At 33.7% G+C, this 17,827-nt stretch overlaps 1 protein-coding gene across 1 annotated transcript; it reads right to left on the reverse strand.

Annotated features, from left to right (window-relative positions):
* Positions 1 to 1,423: 1,423 nt before the first annotated feature.
* On the reverse strand, positions 1,424 to 4,188 carry LOC123550782 (uncharacterized). Its single transcript, XM_045339166.2, has 2 exons — positions 4,020 to 4,188; positions 1,424 to 3,783 (listed from the first exon to the last, which is right to left on the reverse strand). Exon 2 carries the CDS (start codon positions 3,768 to 3,770, stop codon positions 2,829 to 2,831), a length of 942 nt encoding a protein of 313 aa, XP_045195101.2. The 5' UTR covers positions 3,771 to 3,783; positions 4,020 to 4,188; the 3' UTR covers positions 1,424 to 2,828.
* Positions 4,189 to 17,827: the final 13,639 nt, after the last annotated feature.

The raw sequence follows: 17,827 nt of genomic DNA on the forward strand, positions 1-17,827 counted from the left end.
CATAAGTTTTACATAGACTTTTATAGGAAAAAAAGTTTAAAAATCTTCTTGTCTGAAACCACAACACTTAGATATTGATATTTGGCTTGTAGCATTGTCTTATGGTCCTCAATCAAAATTGTTCAAATTGTACCCCTTGGGTGAAAAGAGGCCTGCCCTGGGGGTCCCAAGTTTTATATAGACTTATATAGGAAAAAGCTTTAAAATCTTCTTGTCTGAAACCATACGAACTAGGCTTTTGATATTTGGTATGATGCATTGTCTAGTAGTCCTCTACCAAAATTGTTCAAATTATGCCCCTGGGGTTTAAAGAGGCCCCGCCCTGGGGTCACTTAGTTATTATGTGAGTTATATAGGAAAAATACTTAAAAAATCATCTGATCCTATTTCCAACTGTTTAATTATAATTACCTGATGACCCCAAGTAATATGATGTCACTTGACTTTCTTGTTTTTTAAGAAACAGCCTTGAAATTTTGATGACATACACAGTTTTGCACACAAATCTTAAAACTGAATTTCATTGACCATGAATGTGACCTACTGACTTTCTTAATATTTTATCATCAGTTTGACATTTGAAACATGTAGCTCATATTACTCATGTGAACGATCCAGGGTCATCATGACCCTCTTGTTTAAGATACAGCCTTGAAATTTGTGTGACATGTACAGTTTTGCACACTGATCTTAAAACTGACTTTCAGTGACCATGAATGTGACCTACTGACGTACTTTCTTAATATTTTATCATCAGTTTGACATTTGATACATATAGCTCATATTACTCAGGTGAGCAATCCAGGGTCATTATGACCCTCTTGTTGGATGTAGTTATGGCCCCTTTCCAACTTAAAATTTGCCATACTTCTGTGACAAGGCTGTATTTTGGAGGGTATTATTTGTCACTCCTGTGACAGTTCAGTTTGTTTTTTATTGAAGATTTTTCAAATTGGTATCCAGACTAAATTATACTAAGAAGAGTCATTTATACCATTAATGAATTCAGTAGTCTCTGTTGAAGAAATTAAGGTCTTTCACCTATTATCAAGCATAATGTGCAGGGACTTTTGAAGAGGCAGAGGTCTTACAGGCCTTTCAGGTAACACAAAAAATACTGCCTTCTCAATGTAATTGATGGATAGGCAATATGCGCTAGTTATCCAGGCCCCAGTTGCAGGGTCTTGAGTGATCCAGATGTTTTCTCCACACATCTTTGGCATCAGAAGATGATCTCATGTGGCAAGTTTCATAACTCTTGTTTACATTTTGGCAAAATTCTGCCTCTTTTTCAACTTAGAAAAGTTATTAGATGGAAGGGGTTCAAGTAGTTGAGCAGGCTGTCATTAATAGTTCTTGTTAAACATAACAATAGGCTTCTAGCAGCAGAAAGGTTACATAAAGAAAGACAACTAAATTTAATACTAATAGTTTAATTGTTATTTAATTGTAATAAAACTTGAATAATACAACTATCAAAAATTAGAAACATACTGGCTCAGAACTGTTGTTAAAACAGTTGACAAACAGTTGTCATTTTAATATTTACATGCATATCCACAGAAACAAAAGTGTTTTTCTTTTTCAAAACAATTGTTCGAGACTTGCTGAATATTATTGCAATAGACTGATTACTAGAAAATGTCTTAGGTCTATATCTATATGACAATCATACAAATAATTGAACAAATTTTAGGTTGTATACTTTAAATCCATTTCCTCACAGAAAACAATAGCAAAACAGCAATTGTGTTTTTGCAGATTTTTTTTTTTACACAGTTTTGATTTTGTTAATGTTAGAAACATTAATTTATAGAATACATAAACCTGTTAACTATGTTGCGCTATGTAAAACGCCTTTGAATGTCTTTATCATTACAAAGGGCACTATATAAATCTGGTATAATAAATAAATAAACTTGGAATTGGAATCTCAACAACTTACTACCATGTAACATAGATTGTGACAACAAGCAGCAGCAAGAATATAACACGCATTTTGAAAAATCTTTTGATACCTGGAAGTATCTCTTCAAACTGGTTACCAAACTTTTTCATCTGATAACTCATCAAGACCAAACCACAACACTCTAACATAAATGGTAAATTAACACCAGCAGTAATATCAGTAAAACCTAGCAGTGTAGCAAATGAGAGGATAAATAGAAACAGTATCATTTCTTCAAGTCTTTGAACACTTTTAGGTGTGTAAATCAACAGTGTCTTGAAAAGAACAAAATCTAATATTGCATCCTTGCAATATTTCAGTTTCAGGCACTGAATTATACATAACAGCACTAGATAACTTCCAAACAATATCCATGCTAAATATTTGTTATTTGATATGAATATTTCAGCTTGAGGTAACTTGTTCATGAACAATAATCTAATTGGTATAGCTAAAAAGAATGTTAGCAGGTAAGGATAGGGAGACAGCATATTGATAGGCCCTTTTTCATATTGTGATATTGTTTTAGGGTCCTGACATTCTTTGCCAGTTTTTATCATATTGTTCAAAAGCATGTAATTGGTGTGACGTAATGAACTACTGAGAAACAAACACAGACGTGGCCAACCAAAAAAGTTGTATTTAATCAAGAAGTAGTTAAGAATATAAAACAAATGCATTGCATTGGCTTCTTGATTTATGCATTCCATCAGGATATTTTGTTTATGAAAATTATGACTAGTACTTATTACAAATTCATTGAGTATGTGAGTAATTTTTTCATTTTGCTCATTACATTTCAGCTTCCCTTTAAAAAGGTTTCTTTTTGGGATCATATAATTTGGTAGTTCTCTTTTTTCAACAGCACTTTTAAGAAACTTTAAAGCATCTCTAAACCTATGCATGAGAAGTTTTGGCATGAACTTTTTGGAACTTTTTCACACAACCAGAACATGACATTTTTCACCACATAAGAAGTTATATCTTCACACAATGGTTTTAATATACGTTTGGTGACTATTTTCATCAGCACATAGACTTTAGTTTGTGTGTCATTGAAAGAGTGGACTAACAGTAATTCAGCCATAACAAAACTTATTCTCCATTCGTAGAGTTTATCTTTTTCACCCACAGGTACAACATAGGTAGGAAGGGTCATTATTTCAGAAATAGTTTTGGAGTCAGGCCAGTCTCTTCTTTTTCTGTCCTTCCATTCATGCAGGATATGGTCAACCTTACAAGGAAATGCTGTAACAATGTCTGACTTGAAATTTATATGACTCCAGAAACTGTCAGATAGGCCAAAATAGTTTGTGATATTAAGCTTTATTGGAGCAGAAGGTCCTTGCACTGGACAAATTTCAATTTCACTCGATATGCTTGCTGCATGGATCGAATTAAAATATTTACTTGAGAGAGGCAAATCCTTTTTACATTGTTTAATCCATGAAGCATTCCTACCAGTACTGGTTTCACTTACACTGACTATTTTAAGAAAGCAGTATCCAGGTGATGCATGATTTTCATCTATTTGAAGAACTGTTTTACCTTCCACATGTTCTTCAGTGATATTTGTTTCACAAATTATATTGTGATCTACATCAAGAATGTCTATGTCATTGTAAAACAGAAATCCTACTCCCTCACGTAAACTGCCAGCAAGTATTTGTTCAGTGTCTCCAATATCTGTATATCTTATACTGGAGTTTCTCTCGTACATTAATTTTCTTTCCTGAACTCTGTTTCTACTGAAACCCATCTTATCCAGATAAGCCCTTAGTTCTTTTGACTTTTTCCAGTGTGGAACCATTTTTATTTCCATTATCTCTCACAGTCTATGAAATAAAAGTTACATTTCCATGTTATTACTTTATTGCCACCTTTCTACATGTATACACAAATTACTAACTAGGTATTGCTAGAATTTATCTTTCCAGTAACAAAGGAAACACTAATAAAGTTTTTAGCAGAATAAATATTACCATGATCTGAATCTTCTTAAATATTTAAGTTATGCAACTGTCACAAGGCAGACATTAAGGGAAAAAAACAACAGAATATAAATACATACCCTGGTATATGTGCACAGTTATAAGTACTTTGAGTCTCTGTTACATCCACTCAGCCAGGTAAACATTGCAGATCATAACCCAGTACGAGGGCTGTTAAAAATACCCGGAAAAGTGCTCTAATACCTTTACTTCTGTTCTTATGTTGCTGAAAGTTAAAAATGTGATGGATAATAACATATTGAATGTGAATACTGGTACTTGAATTATAGAGTTCAGAACGTAAACAATACCATTTGTGGCCCAACATTATCATGACTGTGTCATATCAAACAAAATTAATAGATACAATTGGTGATTACTAGTGGTTAAAAGTTTCTTGTCATTAGAAGTATGTTCTAAACCTTACATCAAACAAGTGAAAAATGTTCATGTAATATCCTGTAGTATTGATGAAATGGAACACTGAACTTTGACTGATCCTTTAATTTTCAAAACATGACTTTTAACAACTTGCGTAATTTTGAAATCATCGGAATAAATCTAAAGAAAGAACAAACATCTGTGTTAACATGAATGTGTAATGTTTTCATTATAATTATCTCATGCTAATCTTTGTGATTACATTCTATCCTAATTATTGTATGTCACAACACTATGTCATTGTGTTTTGTCAGGGAAACAGTCAATTCAGGTTTCTAAAAGAAAGTCCGCTTGATTTCCATTGTCCCGTCTCGGAGGTAAAAATAACAACAGGAAACAATTTTGGACTGATGTTTACTGTAGTGGAAAGTAACTGCTTATCAGAGGTTTAAAATGAACTGAAATGAATGGGGGGAAATAAAACTGTTGCTGTGAGGAGGTAGCTGGTCATCGGAGATGCCGTTTAAGGAGGTTATACTGTAATGTTTTTGCAAACACAAAATGAAAAGAAACAAAATAAGGTCTGATGTTGTTACATGACATTGCCCATATAGATTAGCATTCACTTATTATTTGTCAAAAGAAATTATGATTTTTACATATCAGCTGAAAATTCCCTTACCTACATCTATAACAGTTTCACTTATTATTAATGATATATGAAGAAATGATATGTGAAGAAACTTTTTTTCTGGGTATTTATTGAACGCCCCTCATAATATTATCTTATTTCAATAGCCTAACTATCTAATAGACCTTTATCAAGGACATGGACTTTGAAATGTAAGCATACATGTACTCTGTACTTCAGATAATTTTGAGGGGTCATCTCAAAACTGTTTTACGAAGGCATGGTTACTTGTTAAAGTTGTTGAACTTAATATGTGTATATTGAGAATATATTTAGGAATTTTGGAGAGTAGTGGTTAAAATCCCGGTTGGCACTTTACTTTGTTTTGGTAATGTGGATGCCATTGGGGCCAAAGCGGCCAAGGTCAAATGTCACAATAAAAATAGAAAGAAAAAAATCATTCAGTCATTGGATCGTCAATCAGAGCAGATATTTTATGGTCAATAGCTTAAGTTTCAATTGACAAATTGTCACCAAATTCTGTTTATAGCAAGCTGCTGTAGAAAATCTACCACCTGAGTCAATTTCAAGGTCGCCAACAGACCAGAAGATTATTAAATAAAGTTGACTTAAACACAGTATAATATAGTCATAGTATGATACAAACACTATCTGGGGCCGCTCTGGCTAATTTCACTTACACTGTTACTAAAAATAGATGAAAAACAGTTCTTAAGCTTGAATGACATATTTAGGCCAGTTATCCTGAATGTCAACGTTAAACTAATTCCAACAGAAACTTTCTTATGATAAATATGTTCTTTAATATGAAATGAAACACTAAAAAAAAGTCCTCAAAAATCGGGCGACAGGGTTTTCAGATACAACGTCGGAAAGTTTATGTTTTGTTCGTTTTCTGACGATGTCCTTTACCATGCACCATATCGCTCGTTTTTCTACTTCCGGTTCTGACGTAAACAAAGCGTCTGCAAAGTTTACCATGAAAGTCTTACATTATCCGTTTATTTAACCACCAAGACGAATATATTTCAAAGGATTGGTAAATATACTTTTATTTGCAACAATAAATACAACATTACGCCACTATGACTTTTTAAAAGAGGTGAAAATAAGCAAGGTCTTATGTTTTCGCGATTTGTTTACTAGAGGCTAATGCACCTTACTATGTCCAGTATTGGGCACATGAGCTTTGGTACAGTAAACATATGTATTTATATCTATAATTTTAATGAAAAAAATAGATATTTATGAAAAAAAAATCGAAACACGCATTGCCTAATAAGGAATATAACCGAAAAATAAATCTACGGAAGCGTTTTTGGGTCATAATTTGAAAAATGCAAATAATCTGCAAATAGGCTAATGCATGTATTTTTGACTGAAAGTGACGAATATATATAATTATAATTTGAAATAATATTTGGTTTTCGTTAAATTGATTAAGAAATGACATTATAAATCATTGTAAAGCTTAAATTGTGGTGAATTATAACATAGTAAACCCATTTTATATATTTAAAACGAAAAAAAGTTGTTGGGGATTGAGGTGGATATAACATAGTTCATTCCGTAGAGGGGAAGATAACCGGATATTGCCTTTTTTTAACATAGTAAACCCATTTTATATATTTAAAACGAAAAAAAGTTGTCGGGGATTAAGGTGGATATAACATAGTTCATTCCGTAGAGGGAAAGATAACCGGATATTGCCGTGTTTTTTTTTTCATTTCAGGAAACATGGAATGCGTAGCAGAATTAATTATATTTGAAACACTGTTAAAGAAAAGCTGATGAGGTAGATATTAATTATCTTTGATTATTGCTTTTGCTGGCGATGAGCATGAAGTAAGACCATAATGATTTTGAAATTTTATAAGTTATATCTGAACGGCATTCATGAAACTTTGTTAAGTTTAGAAAAAAAATAATGATTTTGTTTTTATTTCAAACCAGGTAACTACTGCAACGGAAGTCTATTCACATCAATGCGAGACGTACACTAGATGACTCGATTTTGGTTTTTGTCATCATTATAAAGTATTAATGAAGTACGCTGTGATATATTAAAAAGCTCTCCATATTGTTTTCCAGCGCTGAGCAGCAAGCCTGTGTTATTTGTAAATTTAAAGATGAAGGTCCTTCTGCCAAGCTTGGTACAAAGGGGTGCATGAGTTTAACGACAGTTAGCAAGAAGAAAGGTACACAATTATATTTTTCTAACAATTTTGCGTTAAATGATTTCAGTTCTCAGAGGACATGGAAAAACAATGAAGCCAGTTATGTTCTTTTTTATACATGAACAATTATTTGTTATTATCAAGTTATAAAAAAACTTTACCTTATATATTTAATTGAAAGCTTGCATCGAATAATGCACAATTTGATAATAAATGTCAATTTATGAATCAAGTATAACAAGTATAATCATACTTTGATCCCCATGAACACTGGTAATATTAGACTGTAGATTATTGAAGTACTTGTCTAATCAGGCATGTACTAAATGAAATGTTTTCTTTGCAAATTTAGGCGATCTACTATGTGTTTCTCTGGGCCAGATAGTACATCTTGAGTATAGGAGGGTCTACTGTCACCCGAACCAGCTTAGATCATCAAAAAAAAGCCTGATTTAAACTCTAATGGAAAGACACGGAAATCTGATGAAACAGCATTTGATTTAGAAAGTAAATGTATTTTTGTGGTACTGACACAAAACAAAATGAAAATAAAAGACGTTATGACGTTTTCCCATTTAGAACTTTAGAATTTCAGCAAACAATAAAAAATGTGTGCAACGGTCCTTCAACAAAAGACATAACTCTTGAGCCAAGAACAAGGGGGTTGTTGAAACAGAAGTAAAATTTGATGGGAAAACGCCATTTATTACTATAAGTATTATTATACCAGATTTTTATAGCGCCCTTTTCATGATAAACATGTTCAAAGGCGCTTTACATATAGCAAACGCAGCCACACAGGGCGCGAAATTCATCCTCTACTAGTACAGACACAGAGCGATCTGACCAGAGGGACAGAGTGAGATAAAGCCCCCAGAACAGACAGAGAGAACGTTTTAGATACAGACGTATCCGGCTAACTTAGCCTTGATCTTTGCGAATAGACAGTCTGGTTCTTTAACGTGTCCGGTGTATAGCACTCACGAAGCCGTCTTTCCTGGGAAAAACCAGTACAGGCCTCTAGTAAGGTAGGTGACACTCAAGAGCATCTCAGAAATTTCCAGTGCCTAGACTGGGATTCAAACCCCGGATTTCTGGATTGACAGTCAAGCGTGTTACCACTAGACCATCGGCCCACCATTTAAAATTTAAAAGGAGTCAGTTTTGTCAAACAAAGAAAACAAAGTAAGATTTATCAATCTTCTAACCAAGCATATGCAAGACCGGGAATTTTGTGTTTTAAACGCTGATGGTGATGCTGATGTTCTGATAGCTGAAACAGGAGTAAAATTAGCGAAAGATTTTCCAACTGTTGTTGTTGTGGGGGACACTGATCTACTCTTATTACTTCTATATCATGCAAACGAATCGGACAACAGCTTGTACTTCACATCCGACTCAAAGAATTGTACATAAATGTATGAAAAAGAAGAGAATATGGGATATAAAAGAGACAAAATATGCATTACGTTCAGAAACGTGCAGATTATTACCATTTGTTCATGCTTTTAGCGGGTATGATACAACATCACGAATATATTGCATTGGTAAAGGTGCGGTGTTTAAGAAGATAGCAACAGATGCTTATTTTAGACAACAAGCACATGTTTTTTTTGTAAATAATGGTCCATCCAATGAAGACGTAGCTAAAAAATCTGTAAAAAGATCCTTTGGAAGCAAAGCATACAACCAAGAAGAAAGCCGGGGAAAATTCATTTAAGTGTTCGTACAATGGATTAAATGAAACACCACTGAACAGTTGAAGGTACAGAAAATTTATAACTAAAGCAGCTACAAGCACATGTGTAGTTCAGGTGCAAACATTACCCCGACAGAAGCAGCCACGAAGTATCATAGTTATAGTGTATCATTGGCAATACAATAAACCCTCTGGAATAAGGCTGGTATTCACTTGGTGATAAACTTGTTCCATTTAAAACACTTTTGTCCGCTGCACCAGAAAGGTTGCATGTAACATCATTAAATGCAATTGTAAAACAAATTGTGATACAAAAAGATGTTCTTGTAGGAAAAACGGACTTTTCTGTTTTGGGGGATGTAGAGGCATTTGTTGTTCAAACAGTATGAAGGTTGACAATGAAGAGTATTTTAACTTTGAGATTAAAATACAAATTGAATGTGGATAATATTCCGACATACTCCTACGTGTGTTCTGATTTGACAGGCAGCGTCAGTATATCTAAATGCATTGTAATTTATTTATAATTCATAATAGTAAATACAAATGTATGTGTTAATATATATGTTCAAATAAGAAATTTTATACATATTTTATCTAATTTTTCTACAATGCAGGCTAAGCAGGTTAGATTGTTGGGCTGCTCTTGTGTTTTCGTCACAATCGTTCACTGTACATAATACAATTTAAAAGCGCATAGTAAAGAACAGTAAAATTTCTAAGGAGTTTCCTTTATGATTACAATAATTGTTTTTTGAACACCGGTTGCTGTTTGTAAAATGATAAAGATGATGCGAAAATAACTATTTTTAACACTTCCCATTGTTAAGGAAATATCATATCATTTTGCTATGATGTGGTTCATCTTATCTAGTGATTTGTTATTAATTTAAGTACACATGCATACTTTTTAGTTTAGTCTTTTATACAGCAACCTGAAACTGTTACTGATGTGCTAATTTTACTGTTTATTTAATGATCTTTGAGTTGCAATGTAAATGCACATGGGTGGGGTATTTTGACCCCGCTGGTATCAAATTTACTGGAGATTAATGTATTTCCTGTCGAAAAATATGGTATAGAAATAAAAGAATAGCATAAGTATTATATAAAAATAATAAATCACACAAAAATGTTTGTTTTTCTGGCATGTTTATTATTTTGACAGTACAAGTATGAATTTATGAGAATTTTTCAAGAAATAAAGGATGCCATTAAACATGATGCATTTTCTGAGTTTCCGACACGAATATTTTTGAGGACTTTTTTTCTACAATACTACAATGTCTAAAGATTGTCAGGAAATGAAGAAAGTTTCTGTTGGAATTTGTTTAAGGTAGGGCCTATATTTTTGGTAGAATGACTGGCCTAATTGTCTATCAAACATGCCTATATAAAGATCCAATTTGTTACTTTATTTGTGGCCAATCAGGTAAAGGCCACTGCTTATAAAACACAACAAATTGAATTGACTAATTTCAATTGTTATTTTTTGAGAAATCCCCCGTACTTTGGCCAAAGTACATAGTACGTCTTCATTTACACTTAACTCCTAGTCCATTGTAAAGGCACAAATCTCAATTATTTACCATTTAGTATTCTTGAGGCAAAATCTCCCTCTTTCAGTATTCAACAGTTAACAAATCTGTAGGCATTGTTAAGTACAAAATGTTATCATACCTCAAACCATTTGTTATTGTCTCTTTTATTCAACCAGGGTAGATACCAGGCACAAAAATCCATTTTAAGCTTGTCTGATTTTTGAAAAAAATCTACCAGGTATTGTCGTCACTTTATCGTCGGCATTGGTTAAAATTTTTGTTTAGGTCCACCTTTTCTCAAACACTGTAAGAGCTACATCTTTGAAACTTTGCATACTTGTTTATCATCATTAGGGGACTATGTAGGCCAAGAACCATAACTCTGATATGCGTTTTGATAAAATTATGGCCTTTTTTGTACTTAGGAAATCTGAACTAAACCCTTTTCTTACATTATCTCCAGCACTTGCAGATGAGCAATGGCACTGGTATGCGATGTTCTTATTAAACTTAAAAAGTGAGGCCCCAAATGGGGACAATTAGTGTATTCTCCATTTGAAGGGAAATTATAGAAAATTTTCATTTTTATCATTGTTTGGTAAAATGTTTATCTGTTTTAGATTAAATGTACTGTAATATAAATAACCATGTTCATCACATTAATTATTTTGGAATTTATGGCCCCTAAAGGGTTTTTCAAAAAATGTTTTGAAACTAAATAGGTAATGCATAAATCAAAAATATATTGTTTTTACACTATGTATAATATCTCCATGATAGTAAGGCTGGCTGTTTAAGATTCGGGTGGGGAACAGGCATTCTGATGTACATAATAATAAAAGAAGCATCAGCATGGGGACATTTAATCGTAGAGTAATTGATAAAAAAATGTTACTAATAGTCAAAAATCTTCGTTTGTTATTAAGACCCAGAATGATGAAACTTTATAGGATGATTGGATATGCCAAGTATTGATTAGATGACCCCTATTGATTTTGGGGTCACTCAATCTAAGGTCAAGGTCACAGGGGTCAGAATCTGTCACTCTTCATTTCTGATCAATAACTGGAGAACCATTTGATCTAGAACCTTCAAACTTCATCGGATGATAGGGCTTATGGAGTAGATGACCCCTATAATTTTTAGCTCGACTATTCAAAGAATAGTCTAGCTATTCTACTCACCCTGGCGTCGGCGTCGGCGTCACACCTTGCTTAAGTTTTTGCATGCAAGTGCATACAGCCATCAATTAAAGGCATATAGCTTTGAAACTTATTTTTTCTTTTTCTAGGTCAATTACCAACCTCTCTGGGTCAAGTCCCATAACTCTGACGTGTATTTTGAGCAAATTATGCCCCCTTTTGGACTTAGAAAATTTTGGTTAAAGTTTTACATGCAAGTTACTGTCCCCAAAACTAATGCAGATATTGAATTGAAATTTCACATGTGTCTTCAGGGTTATAAAACTAGTTGATAGCAGCAAGTCCCATAACTCTGACCTTCATTTTGGCCAAATTATGCCCCCTTTTGGACTTAGAAAATTCTGGTTAAAGTTTTGCGTGCAAGTACATACAGCTATTTCTAAAAGGCATATAGATTTGAAACTTATTTTTTCTTTTTCTAGATCAGTTACCAACCTCACTGGGTCAAGTCCCATAACTCTGACATGTATTTTGAGCAAATAATACCCCTTTTTGGACTTAGAAAATTCTGGTTAAAGTTTTACATGTAAGTTACTATCTCCAGAACTAATGCAGATATTGAATTGAAACTTCACATGTGTCTTCGGGGTTATAAAACTAGTTGATAGCACCAAGTCCCATAGCTCTGACCTTCATTTTGGCCAAATTATGCCCCCTTTTGGACTTAGAAAATTTTGGTTAAAGTTTTGCGTGCAAGTACATACAGCTATTACTAAAAGGCATATAGATTTGAAACTTATTTTTTCTTTTTCTAGATCAATTAACAACCTCACTGGATCAATTCCCATAACTCTGACATGTATTTTGAGCAAATTATTCCCCTTTTTGGACTTAGAAAATCCTGGTTAAAGTTTTGCATGCAAGTACATACAGCTATAACTAAAGGGCATATAAATTTGAAACTTATTTTTTCTTTTTCTAGATCAATTACCAACCTCACTGGGTCATGTCACATAACTCTGGCATGTATTTTGGGCAAATTATGCCCCCTTTTGGACTTAGAAATTTCTGATTAAAGTTTTACATGCAAGTTACTATCTCCAAAACTAATGCAGATATTGAAAAGAAACTTCGCATGTGCCTTCGGGGTTATAAACCTAGTTGATAGCACCAAGTCCCATAACTCTGTCATGCATTTTGGTCAAATTTTGTCCCCTTTTGAACTTAAAACTCTTTTGATATTTAACCTTTTTGTACCCCCCGACAACAAAGTTGTAAGGGGGGGGTATACTGGTTCAGGTTGTCTGTCTGTCTGTCCGTCTGTCTGTCTGTCTGTCTGGTCGTCTGTCCGTAGACGCAATCTTGTGCGCACCATCTCTCCTTATCCCCTTGACAGAATTTAATGAAACTTCACACAAGTGATCAGTACCAACAGTAGTTGTGCATGGGGCATGTTAGGTTCTTTTAGAAAAAAAAATTGCAGAGTTATGGGACTTTGTTTTTTTGTTACTATATACATAGACACAATCTTGTGCGCACCATCTCTCCTCATCCCCTTGACACAATTTAATGAAACTTCACACAAGTGACCAGTACCAACAGCAGTTGTGCATGGGGCATGTTAGGTTCTTTTAGAAAAAAAATTTGCAGAGTTATGGGACTTTGTTTTTTTGTTACTATACTATATACATAGACACAAACTTGTGCGCACCATCTCTCCTCATCCCCTTGACACAATTTAATGAAACTTCACACAAGTGATCAGTAACAAGAGTAGTTGTGCATGGGGCATGTTAGGTTCTTTCAGAAAAAAAATTTGCAGAGTTATGGGACTTTGTTTTTTTGTTACTATACTATATACATAGACACAATCTTGTGCGCACCATCTCTCCTCATCCCCTTGACACAATTTAATGAAACTTCACACAAGTGACCAGTAACAACAGTAGTTGTGCATAGGGCATGTTAGGTTCTTTCAGCGACAAAAATTGCAGAGTTATGGGACTTTGTTTCTTGTTAACATACTATGTACCTACAGTCTGCATATGCAGTCTTGTGCGTGCCTAATCTACCAAACCCTTACACACAATTTAATGAAACTTCACACAAGTGATCAGTACCAACCCTAGTTGTGCATGCTGCATGTTACATTCTTTTAGATAAATATTCTGCATAGTTATGGGACTTTGTTTTTTGTTACTATACTATATACTATACTGTATACATACAGTCTATATACATACAGTCCACATAATTATGCAATCTTGTGTGTGTCAAATTGCAATGTACTGTGTCAGTGCTTGCGGGGGGTACATTCATCACCTTTAGTGATAGCTCTAGTTGGTAATATTTTCCTGCTTCTGGGACAATATTTCGAATAGTCGAGCTTGGCTGTCTTACGGACAGCTCTTGTTTTGGTCATTCTATCAAAGGTCAAGGTCACCGGGGCCTGAACATGGAAAACCATTTCTGATCAATAGCTTGAGAATCACTGGATACAGAATGTTCAAACTTCATAGGATGACTGGACATGCAGAGCAGATGACCCCTATAGAATATTGGAATAACTCGATCAAAGGTCATGGTCACAGGGGCCATAACATGGAAAACCATTTTTGATCAATAACTTGACAACCATCTGACTCAGAGCCTTCAAACTTCATAGGGTGATAGGGCTTACAGAGTAGATGACCTTTATTGTTTTGGGGGTCACAGGTCACTCCATCAAAGGTCAAGGTCACAGGGGCCTGAACATTGAAAGAAAATTTTTGATCAAAATTTTGAAACCACTTGTCCAAGAATGTTAAAAACTTCATGGGAGATTGGAGGCACAGTAGTGATCCCTATAAATTTTTGGGGGTCATCAGTCAAAAGGTCAAGTCACGGGGGCCGAACAGGGAAAAATCTGTTTCAGCATAACTTAAAACCACTTTACCCGAACATTTAAAAATTCAAGGAGATGGACATGCTGAGTAGATAATCCTATTTCTTTTCAGTCACTAAACCCCAACCATCATTGTTTTTTAAATTTTTGCCCTGCCCCCTGATTGATTTTCTTGCCTTTACACTATGCCTAAGCTTTGGGGAGACTGCCTTTTCTACAAAAGCATCTTCTAGTTAACAATGTTCTTTTTTAAATTAAGGGAAAAACTTTGCCGAAATATGTTTGTATAAAAAAAAATTTTATGATTCACCATTTTACATTATTAAAATCCTGTAATACGTGTAAGGGAATTTTAAATTTTGATATGCAATGTATGAATATTGTTCCAAGCCCAGAAATTTCCAAAATGTGTCCACATTTGATAAGCAGTTCAACCAGAGAAGCACCTATAGGGGTTTCTTTATCATCTGAGTGTTTTTAGTGAAACAGAAGATTTCCCCCTACAGCAATCGACACTTATCCACTAGTCAGGGGGGGGAAACAAGTCAGGTTTATTTTTATCAAAACTAAATAGCTTTTTAAACGGGGGTTGGACGTAATTAAAGGGTTTTAGACAAATAGAAAGAAAACTTTAAACAACTTTTTCTCATTTGCCATTTTTTAGACTCCATTACAATTTTAAATGCTTACACAGTTGTTACCTTTTTAGTTTCGGGTAAAATAGTCATTTTTCAGGGGATGACTTGGGGCCACTTGACAGTCTTTTTTTTAATTTTTTTACCATGAGTCTTTATTTTTATTTCATGAAGGATAGTGACCAAAGCCTAAAAAAAAAAAAAACAGAATAAATTTTAACTTTCGCTAAATTCAAAAGCTTTCAAGAAAAAATAGTTATATTATCTTTAAACTCTGAAGGGTAATTCATTTCTTTTGGAAGTTTTAAATATTAATATTCCTAAAAAAGAGCTCAAGAATACGCCTCAGTGACATTAAGGAAAATCATACTCATGAAAATAGCAATCTTTTTAGGCGATTTTCGAAGAAAAAGTAGAGCTATTGCACTCCCCCTTTGTTTGGCGTAGCCTTTGGTTAAAGTTTTTGATGAAGTCAAATTCTTTTTCTGCAAAGCATTGTTTTGAAAACTTAAAAATTTATTTAAATTTTTAAAAATTTACACCAGGAGACACAACCCAATAACTCTTTTTAAATTTTTGACAGAGTTAGCCATTTTTTAACTTAAAATTTTTTGTTAAATTTTGATAAAGTCAAATATCTCTGTTACATTAAAAATTCAAAGTATTGACATCGAAATTAAAATAGTTTTTAACTATCAAAGTCACTCCGGGAGAAACAACCCCCATAACGTTTTAATTTTGACAGAGTTATGCCCTTTTTAACTAAGATTTTTTTGTAAATTTTTTGAAAAAAGTCAAATACTCTGTTACTACAAAGCTTGACTTAAAATTTAAAAATATTTTTTTACTATCAGGCTACACCAGGAAAACAATCCCATAACTTGATTATAAATTTGATTATTTAAGCCCCTTTTACTGGAAAACTCAAATTTTAGAGTCCACACTGAGAAAGCCCTTTTTAAAAAAAGTTTCCAATTTTACCCCCAGCCATTCAAAATTTGTTTTTTATGCTTTAGAAATAAAATTTGAAAAAAAATTTCTTTTGATTTGCCTCGTTAACTATGGCTATCGGGAACTAAGTTATAAAAAAGAGTCAAAAAAGTATATAAGTTGTCTTTCAGTCAAACTTACCCATAAATTAACAACAATAAGACAGTTTCCTTTTTGGGAAACCCTGCTGTTTTTTGAAAAAGTAAAAAGCCAGGGAAATTTTTTTAATTTTTAGTTGTAAAACTTGACGTGGGTGCACGGTTTGTTGTCTATGATCATTTTGGGAACTGCAATTTCACCAGGCAACAAAGAGTTAGATGACAAAACCCAAAATCAAAAGAATGAACCCAAAATTTTGATATATTGCTCCCTGTAAGTATAGGTTTGTCTATCATTAACATCTTCAGTCAGTAAAATTTTATCTCACTTACAGTTACATATTTAAAAGTCCATATAAAATTTCCCTGGAAAGCTGGGGCTGTAAATGTAATGGTCAAAAACCCGGTTTTGATAAGTATTACCAAAAAATTTGGTTATCTTTTCCCTTACTTAAATAAGTTTTATTTTTTTAATATTCCCTGTATCATATAAATTATTTCAAAAACCATCTTTACAGAATTTTTTTGCCTTTTTTAGCTCACCTGAGCACAAAGCCAATGAGTTTTGTGACCCCCTTTGGTTGTCGTGTCCGTGTCACAACAATTTGACTGTTAACATTTGGGAGGTCAAAATTTGGCCAATTTAATGAAACTTGTCAAAAAGTTACCCTCATAAAAAATCTTGGACAATTCCCCGATTTTGGGGTCATCGGGGGTAAAAAACTAGGTCCCCCATAAATCAAAGGAAAAGTTTGTTAACACTCTAAAAGGTCACATTTTTGGGGGGGGCCCAATCTTAATAAAAATTTGTCAGAATGTTCCCTCAAAAAAATTTGGATGATTTGATATTGGGTCTCTGGGTCAAAAACTAGGTCACCGGGGGTCAAATCAAAAAAAAAGTTTTAAACCTCTAGAGGTCCAAAATTTTCCCAATCTTAATAAAACTTTGTCAGAATGTTACCCTTAAAAAAAACCTTGGAAAAAATTCATTTTGGATCAGGGGTTTAAAAAAACTAGTCACCAGGTCAAATAAAAGGGAAAAAGCCTTTTAAACCTAGGGGTCCAAGTTGGCCCAATTTTGATCTGGTCAGAATGTTCCCTCAATAAAATTTTGGAAAAATTTTCAATTGGGTAAAGGGGGGCCCAAAAACTAGGTACCATCAAATAAAAGGGAAAAGCTTGTTAACAGCAAGGCCACATTAAGACTGAATTTTCCGAAACTGGTCTAAATTTAAAAATATGATATCCAAAAGGCATTTTGAATCTTGGTCATGTGGGGTAAAAAAACGGGCACCGGGTCAGATAAAAAGGAAAAGCAGTTAAATTTTAGAGGCCACTTTATGCCCAATCTTAATGAAAGGTCAAATTTTAATTTTTGTTGATCTTAGGTTTTTCAAAACGGGGTCAGGGGGGTCAAAAACCATGCACCGGTAAAAACAAAGAAAAGCTAGTTAACACTCTAGGGGCCACTTTATACTTTATTTTCTGAAATTTAGTCAAAATGTTAATTGAGATCTTTAGGTAAATTTCGAATCTACAGTGGGGCAAAACTAGGCCCCGGGGTAAAATCAAAGGAAAAGTTGAAAACACTCTAGAGGCCACATTTATGACTGATCTTCATAAAATTTGTAAAAAGTTAATCTTGAGATTTTTTAAGGTCAATTTTCGAAGGGGTCCTATGGGTCAAAA

This window comes from Mercenaria mercenaria, chromosome 4, assembly GCF_021730395.1.
Source record: "Mercenaria mercenaria strain notata chromosome 4, MADL_Memer_1, whole genome shotgun sequence".
Classification (NCBI taxonomy): Eukaryota; Metazoa; Mollusca; class Bivalvia; order Venerida; family Veneridae; genus Mercenaria; species Mercenaria mercenaria.

What these genes read in the sequence shown, in the direction of transcription:
- LOC123550782 (XM_045339166.2), bottom strand. Translation starts at nt 3,770, where the DNA reads ATGGAAATAAAAATGGTTCCACACTGGAAAAAGTCAAAAGAACTAAGG.